At 30.6% G+C, this 8,926-nt stretch overlaps 2 protein-coding genes across 2 annotated transcripts; both read right to left on the bottom strand.

Moving 5' to 3' along the window:
- Positions 600–1,611, bottom strand: LOC18607798 (organ-specific protein S2; the record flags this gene model as incomplete). The annotated part of the gene is made up of 2 exons (XM_007042160.2): positions 600–1,260; positions 1,558–1,611. Coding segments are annotated over 2 exons (483 nt in total), but the record flags the coding sequence as incomplete, so codon positions are not given.
- LOC18607799 lies at positions 7,138–8,699 on the bottom strand. The gene is made up of 2 exons (XM_007042161.2): positions 8,614–8,699; positions 7,138–8,359 (listed from the first exon to the last, which is right to left on the bottom strand). Exons 1-2 carry the CDS (start codon positions 8,659–8,661, stop codon positions 7,340–7,342), a joined length of 1,068 nt encoding a protein of 355 aa, XP_007042223.2. The 5' UTR covers positions 8,662–8,699; the 3' UTR covers positions 7,138–7,339.

The following is an 8,926-nucleotide window of genomic DNA, read 5'->3' on the forward strand; positions in this document are numbered from 1 at the left end:
AGTTTTTTGGATAAATAATTTTTTTTTCTTTTGGGCAAAGCCACAATATTTTAGGTAGAGCAAAGCAAATTTATACGTGTACGATTTTAAATTTATTTTAGCCGAAGAAATCAGGTAAAGGAAGTTGTAAATTTCCTTATTTATTCTATTGATAAATATGCAAATGGATTCTGTCCTTTATTGGATTTTTTTATGACAAAAAAAAAGACAAAGAAAAGAGTTGTTTTCTTAAATTCTTACAAACAATATGTAAGATTAATTAATTATCAAATAACTTAGGATTTGTAAGGTTTTAATATATTTGTATATATAAAAGAAACTATCAATGAATTACAACTAGTATTACATTCTCAAAATTTTTAATTAAAATATTTATTATCATATATAATAAATTATATCAATTTACTTTCATTGTATATGAAAAATTATAAACCAATAATGTATCGAATATACATTTAAATAAAAAAACTTATTAAATTTTATCGAAGGTATTACCAGTCAAGAACATTTCCTTATATATATATATATATATATATATATATGTATGTCAACATTGACAAATTAAGTTTAACATCGAGCAATATATATGCTCATAATAATGGATTAAGAATAACTAGATAATTCTCAAAATACCCAATTTTCTTACAATAACATTGATCTTCACAGACATACCATCACAGTTTTGCCCTTACTTGTGTTCCTATGAGAACACATAGAGCCTTATTTATGACAGAACATTTACCCATAACACAAACCAGACAAAGAGTGCCACGAGGCCATAGATTCCTACTAGATATTAATTCAACCCGAAGGTTTGTTCTGTTTCCCTTTTCAATCATGGTAAACGGTGATGTTAGGCCCTGGTTCAAAATCACTAACGAATGATTTTTTCTCTCCTTTAAGGCCAGCATCGTCACCGTAAGCAGGGATGCTCGGCCTATCTTTAGTAAATGATGATGATTTCTCTGCTTTCAGATCAGCATCGTCACCATAAGCAGAGACGTTTGGCCTTGGTTCGAAATAATCGGCAAATGACTTCTTCTCTCCTTCGTTGGGCCTTGGTTCAAAAGCCTCGACGAGAATCTTCTCTTCCTTCAGCTCAAAGCTCGTAGGTGTGTGACAATCGGTTTTCTCCTTAGAGGAGGTAGCTGCGTCAATCCGAACAAGGGCTTCAATTGCTTCTGGCATTGCTTGCTCTCTCATTACAGCTCTCCAATATTCCCCGGCATCTTTCCTAGCTGCTGCTATGGTGTTAGCGATCTGCATAATCAATTCATTAAAAAACAATTTCAAATCAACATATATATAGGCAAAGATCCAGGGCGATTGATAAAGCAGTCTTGGGTCCTAGACAATATATCAAAGAGTACTGATTGTTGGGTTGTTTTCGCATGACTGGTTTCCAAATTTTTGCATGTATGTTTCCTGCTTATGCTTTACAATCCTACATGCATAAAATGCTGATCATTAAAGCATTAAAAGAATCATCGAGTGATATAAAGGAAGAAAGTGGACATTGAATATTGGGAGTTTGTTTAATGAACTTGCAAAGCTTACCAGGAGAAGTGACAGGAATGCAAAGAAAGAAAGGAAAGATTTTATGATTGCAGACAATAGATGCAATAAACGTTAAAGAATGCTATCAGCTTCTATAATTCTCATGGAACCAATCTGCAATAACTCTTCTACATATAGAAAGAATGCGGGGACTTTTTTGGTATTTCCGGAACAATGATTAATTTGTAATATATCCTGTAGTAATAATTGAAGACTGAGGACCCCTTTGATTGTTTTTTTTCTTACATAATATTTTTAAAAAAATTTAAATTATTTAAAAATATTCAAATAATTTTTATTTTTTATTAAGTATTGTTAAATCCATATATATTTTAAATTAAATAAAGATGAGACCGTCATGTGATTACATTAATACATTTCATCATTCTCAAACAAATCAATATGTCACATCAATTTTATATGAGTATAAAATGATAAATATTATATTGATTAATGGTCATTAATCAATTATTTGTTATAAGAACATATATGAGTCAAAATAAAAATATAAAAATTTTATTGAATGTAATAAAAGAATAAAATTTAATTTGAAGTTTTTAAAGTTCAAAATTTTTTTAAGTGTTATGTTTTTTTTTTTTTTGTCTTTTTTATTGTAAGGATCTTAAGTTTTTGCTTGACTTGATTTCTGAAACAACTTAAATCTGAACCAGGCTAAACTTTATTAATAAAAGCTAAATGGGTTGATGGAAAGTTAGTAAAAAGCAAAAGTTTCAAATAAAAGTTATTGACAAGATTACAATGAGAATTAATTAACTTGATATATAAATTTAATAAAATTTTACTATATGAATAGGAATTAGATACTTTTAATAATGCTTCATTTTAAAAATTAGATATTCTTTTACTGTAGCTCCAACCAGTTCATTTGCCTGGCTACTTGGATTTTAAGAAATTAAGAATATGGGGACATTTCTCAGCTTTGAGGAATGGCAACATTTTATTCATGTGGGAGGTGCATGATTTTCATTGCATTTACCTCCGCAGCACTAAATGTTTATTAAAAGATACAGTCATGAACAGCGGCAAAATTATTTTTCTATAGCATAAAAAAGGCCCATGCCGTATTTATTATTCTAATTATAGTAAAAATTTTACAAAATAATACTTGATAAATTAATAATCTCGATTAAATAAAATTTGTAATCGATCTCGATTTAGGATTATCATGATAAATTAATAATTCGTTAAATTTATAAAATAATATAATTAAAAAAATATATAAATCTTACTTGATATATAAATTAAAAATCTTCTTATACATCAAATATATATATGATTCAATTAAGAGATCTTTGTAAAATATGATTCCAATGCTACTTGTTTCTTTTTCAAACTGATTGTCTCATTGGGCCTCATCTCTAAGTTTTCTTTGTGTATTAAGAAGTTCTGGTGTAGTACTGTTTTTATATTGTAAGAGAAAATTATGTAATGTGATTGTTGTTTTGAGTACATCTTTATGTGAGATAACGTCCAATACAAAACTGTAACACCTCGTACCCTCGTTTAGCAATTAATAAGACCCTATCGATAAGATTAAGGATCACATGATATAAATTTAAGGATCAAATAACGGTTACGGATGAGAAAAATATTTTAAAATAAAATATTATTAGTTATTATTTTTAAATAAAATAATATTAAAATATTAATATTTTATTTATTATTGAAATTAGTCACAAATGAAGAGTATACTACTAATTCAAGTGAGGGAAAAGAAGTAAGGAAAAATTTTAGAAAAACGATGATAATTGTACCCACATGATTTTGTTAAATTGATCTAGTATGTGTAAGTAAACATTTAAATATTATGATAATACCGTATTGAAGTATAGATTTGATATTTTATTAATACAATTGTTAAAGAAAAAAATAAAAAAATTTAAAATTAAAAGATTATGAGATAACTTAATTAAAAAGATAAAGACTTGAATAATTAAATAATAAATTTTTCATTAATTTGATCAAAGCTTCCTTTGTAGCATTGTTCCTTGTGGCCGGCCATCCTATGTAGCATTGTTGAAAATGTAAGGCATACATAAGTCAACTATTGAAGGTGGCGTTAATGACAAAGACAAAAGAAGACAAAATTTGCATATAAAGGTAGTATTTTATCCAAGCCACCGAGGGACCAACAGTAAATTTCTTATGAAAAGCGGTGCAATTTTTTTTATGCTTCTTTGGGAGTAACGGCAGTTCATATTAGCTGTCACTTGGCATGTAAAACATATTTATCTTGATTCCATTGATATCAACGGCAAGGAAGGGAAAGATATTTTTTAAAGGATTTTGGTTTAAGTTTTAAAAAGGGAGCTTCGGTTTTTAAGTCTAGGACGGAGGAGAAAGAGAAGAGAGAAGAAAAAGAAGAAGGTAGAGAGAGGGAGAGCATCGGTGTCGGAGGAGAAGGAAGAGTGAGAACAAAAAGAAAAAGGGAAGGAAGAAAGAAAAAAAAAAAGAAAAGTAGAAGAGAAACGCCGGCTTGAAGGAAGGCCGGCGGTAAGGGAAGAAAAGAGAGGAAAAAAAAAAAGAGAAAAAAAATAAAAAAATAAAATAAAAAAAAAGAGGAGTAAGAAAGAGAAAGGAAGAAATTGAAAAGAAAAAAAGAAAAAATAGATATATGCATGAACCAATAGTAAAGTAATGTCTCGTTATTGTGAAGTGAGTGGGTATTAAGTTTTAAAATTATATCTCTATAACATATTATATATGTTACATTTGAAAGTTGACGAAATTGTAGACAACATTAGTTGGTAGAAACCCTTAAGTTATTTGTGTTTGTGACAAGGATTTTAAATTTATTTTTTTTATAATATATTTAAATATATCTACATACTTTTAATTACAGGAAAACAAATTTTTGATTGGCTTTTCACTTCAAAATCATATCTTGTAAGCTTGTGTGATGTTTAAGCTAATGGCATTTTTATTGATTTATAGAATTTGATGATAAATTATTTATTTCACTTATCATGCTAATTTGGTAAATATACCATGTTTTGAAATAAAATATACACAACATTGATTTGTGATTATATTGTTTACAAACTATTATGTTTTGCAAATGTATTAAATTATAATGATTTTTATTTGAACGTAATTGAGATATACTTGATAGAACCTGTTACCACACCAGGTCAAGTGTGGTCTTTGTGCATAAAGTAGTAATTGTCAATTATCGATATTTGATTTAAAAAGGGAACTTGAAGCCCCGATTTATATATGGTGGTATGAGTAGTTTCCACGAGTAGGTAAAAAGGGAGTCTTGAAGCCTCGATTTAAATATAGTGGCGTGGGTAGTTCCCGCAAGTAGATAAAAAGAGGGATCTAAAGTCTCAATTTATATATGGTGGCATGGGTAGTTCTCACGAGGAGGTAAAATAGGGAGACCTTAAGCCCCGATTCATCTGGTGGCACGGGCAGTTCTCACGAGTAGGTGATGATGTTAGAGAAAATAAGCCTATGGGCTATGCTAATCCTACCCGATGATGATGCTCTCTTGTGGATTTTTATTTCACTATACATGACATTAACACTTGAAATTTTTATTTAATGACAAGTGAAATTTACTTATTCATTGGTGATAAATTATTTCGTCTTTTTATATTTGAGACTTTTCATTTTTCTCTTGTCATTGAATTTAATGTTGACTAGATGTCGGGGTTGAAAGATTTTCTAGTACCTTAAATACAACTGTTTTCATATATGTTTACTTGTGAATTATTTTTTTTAAGAATTGTAAGGTATAAAAAACAAAATATCTCATTTTTATGGAATGTATTTTCTTCGCTTATTTTTGAATTTATAAACATTTTACCTTTATGTTTGTTTCCCCTCCTCGCCTGCTCACGGGGTCAACGATAATTACTGAGTCTATGAGACTCACATCGCTCTTATTTCTCTTTTTTGCAGATAGAGATTAGTCTAACGTGTAACCATCGGTGCATACGATCCACCGTAGATTAGGTAAAGGCATCTCCTAACCCGCTTCGAGTTGCTCCGCTGCCTAAGGTTGTGTCACAAAGAAATTGCTAGATGTTGAAAAATGTTGTTAATTCATGGTCATGAATTGTTTAAGACTTTGTAATTGATATTATTTTGAATAGAGTAAACAGTAGTTTAATTATTAATATTTGCTTACGCACGTGAATATATATATATATATTTAATGAATCTAACGGAAGTTTCAAATGAGGTTTGTTCGGGACTTAGCAAAAATTTTCTCGGAAGTCTCGAACGTCGGTAATGACTTAGGAGGGGTCGTTACAAAAACTATCATCTTCAACTTCATCTTCTTTGTCATTTCCAATGACGCTTTCAATAATTTGCTCATCAAGAATAATGATAATTCGTAATTAGATAATTAGGTAATATTCGTATAATCACAATATAGAATACATGTATTAAGTTCAATATTTAAAAAAAAAGTCTCGATAAATTAATTTTTATTAATTAATATAAAAATTAATAAATTTTTAATTTTTAATTAAATAATATCTCGATAAATTAATAAAATTTCATAATACTAAAACTATTAATTTATAAAGATTTTACTGTATTATATACTTAAATTTCATCAATTAAAAACAAGAAGCAATCCACTGCTAAACAACTATATCAGGTCTTGCTGGAAATGGTGGAGTCTTTGAAATCACCATGGAATGATTTTGCTCTTCTGATATTTCAAGAACATTAGTACCTTGCGTTGCACTTGTTTGCTAACAATTAATCAAAGCTTTACCATAATCTATCAAACTAACTGATCAGGTCTTCTTCAAGGCAGACATATTACAAATATGATGCATTGCAAACCATATGCATGGGCGATGCACATTACTAAAACAAGATGTTGGGAGAATATTAAAACTTGAATGCCTGGAGTGGCCATCTGCCCATCTTTCTTGTCTCCCTGTCGTTTTGTCCCCTATGTTTTTCCATTTTCCCATTGTCTGGCTGTAGCACTTGTCTCTGTTTGCACAATAATTAGAATTTGGAGGCATACTGTTTTTCTGTAGAAGTGCGTATACTTATCTAATTAAATAATTATATACACAAATGTATGTACACATTGTTTATTCAGATTTTAAGACCCACATATACTATTATGATGGAATACAGTGTCAAAAAAAAATAAAAAAAAAATTTCTAATTACTAATCATATATATATATGTATATATGTGTGTGTATATATATACATGCAAACTTATTCTTCCATTTTGTTCTATTATCTCGACAACCTTAAATCCTTATATCCTAAAAGATTTTTGTTTCTTTTTTTGGGGTTTAATTGATGTCAGGCTTAGTTTGGCTAGAAATATTGATAAAAATGTAGATAAAAATTCTTTTGTTTTAAACTTATAATCTCGGTATAAGGAATAAAGATGTTAGATCTTAATTAGTAAATTCTCTGCTTATTTAGATCTTAATGTCATTATTATTGCTAGATTTGTAGCGATGGATTCCTGTTTAATTAATAAACAAAATGCATTACACTTCCCTATCTAATCATATACGTAAAATGCTCAACATCTAATTATATTTCATATATTCAAACATTACAACAGTACCTTAACTTTTTGACAATAGTTGACCTGATCCTAATACACTCACATAACACAATTCTTTATTCTCAAACAGACAGACACACCTTCACGTACGAGGTACAGCTTCATACTACAGAAATAGTCGAAGATACTAATTAAAGAGGCAATTCCTGCATGAAAGCAATCTTTTCAACCCTGGTAAACGCTTGCTTTCTTGCCTTGGTTAAAAATCACTGACAAATTGTTTCTTTTTTTTAAGGTCAACATTGTCAGTGTAAGCACTAACACTTGGCCTCGGCTTGAAATCATTAGCAAATGACAACTCCTTTTTTTTTAGGCCAACATCGTCGGTGTAAGCAGAAACACTTGGCCTCGGCTCGAAATCATTAGCAAATGCCAACTTCTTTTTTTTAAGGCCAACATCGTCAGTGTAAGCACTAACACTTGGCCTCGGCTCGAAATCATTTGCAAATAACTTCTTTTCTTTAAGGCCAACATCGTCAACGTAAGTAGTAACACTTGGCCTCGGCTCGAAATCTTTAGCAAATGCCAACTTCTTTTCTTTAAGACCAACATCGTCTGTGTAAGCAGTAACACCTGGCCTCGGCTCGAAATCATTAGCAAATGACAGCTTCTTTTCTCTAAGGCCAACATCGTCGGTGTAAGCAGTAGCACTTGGTCTCGGTTCAAAATCATTAACAAATGCCAACTTCTCTTCTTTAAGGTCGACATTGTCAGTGTAAGTAGTAACGCTTGGCCTTGGTTCGAAATCATTAGCAATTGACAACTTCTCTTTAGAACCAACATCATCAGTATAAGCTGTAGCACTTGGTTTGGGTTCAAAGCTTTTAGCAAATGATGACAATTTCTTCTCTTTAAGGCCAACATCGTCAGTGTGAGCAGTAGCACTGGGCCTCTGTTCGAAATCGTTAGCAAATGATGACTTTTCTCCAGTAGACCTTGGGTTGAAATCCTTAACGAATGATTTCTCTTCTGCTGGCTTAATGTCATTGTCATAAGCCGTAGCACCATGTCCTGGCTCAAAATCCTTAACAAAAGTCTTCTCTTTCTGAGGCTCAAAGCTCTGATCAGCATCATGACAGTTGGGTTTTTCATCAGAGAAAGATGAGGCAGCTGCATCGATGCGGAGAAGGCCTTCGATTGCTTCCGGCATGGGTTCATCTTTCATTATAGCTCTCCAATATTCCCCAGGGTCCGTTCTTGCTGCTATGGTGTTAGCAAACTGCGCAGAATGAGATCAAAAATAGTTGGAGCTATAGCTACCATAACGTCAAATAAAAATGAAACATTAGTATATGAACTATGAGTGTTTTGCTAGTTTCCTTTTGCCCTTCTATTTTAAAGTATAAAATTTCTGAGTTTGTGCTTGACAATATGATCGAAGATTATTGAAACATCAATTAAATGGAAACTCAAGTGATATAAATGAAGACTTAGTTTGTTTAGCTTGCCGTGGAAAGAATTAAATTAGCTTACCAAGAGAAGTGAGAGGAAGAATGCAAAGAGAGAAAGGAAAGACTTCATGACTGCAGAAAAAGGCAATAACGTTAAAGTAGAATACCACACTGTGACCGCCAACTATATATGTACGCAGTTAAATAAGCAAATCGTTCTATTTATAGAGATAGAAAAATATGTGTATGTATCTTTCTTTTTTTTTATATGAAGGGAAATTTTATTGAATTAATTTAAAATAACATCCTAAGTCATTGGACACTTAAAGAGTCCGTAAGTACTAAATAAAAAATGTTTGTAGGGGTACATCATAAACTTGTAATTCTATACTTAA

The sequence above is a fragment of the Theobroma cacao genome, chromosome 2, assembly GCF_000208745.1.
Source record: "Theobroma cacao cultivar B97-61/B2 chromosome 2, Criollo_cocoa_genome_V2, whole genome shotgun sequence".
Taxonomy (NCBI): domain Eukaryota; kingdom Viridiplantae; phylum Streptophyta; class Magnoliopsida; order Malvales; family Malvaceae; genus Theobroma; species Theobroma cacao.

What these genes read in the sequence shown, in the direction of transcription:
- LOC18607799 (XM_007042161.2), bottom strand. Translation starts at nt 8,661, where the DNA reads ATGAAGTCTTTCCTTTCTCTCTTTGCATTCTTCCTCTCACTTCTCTTG. An exon ending in TCTTCCTCTCACTTCTCTTG is followed by an intron (nt 8,360 to 8,613) that starts GTAAGCTAATTT and finishes CATTCTGCGCAG; the next exon opens with TTTGCTAACACCATAGCAGC.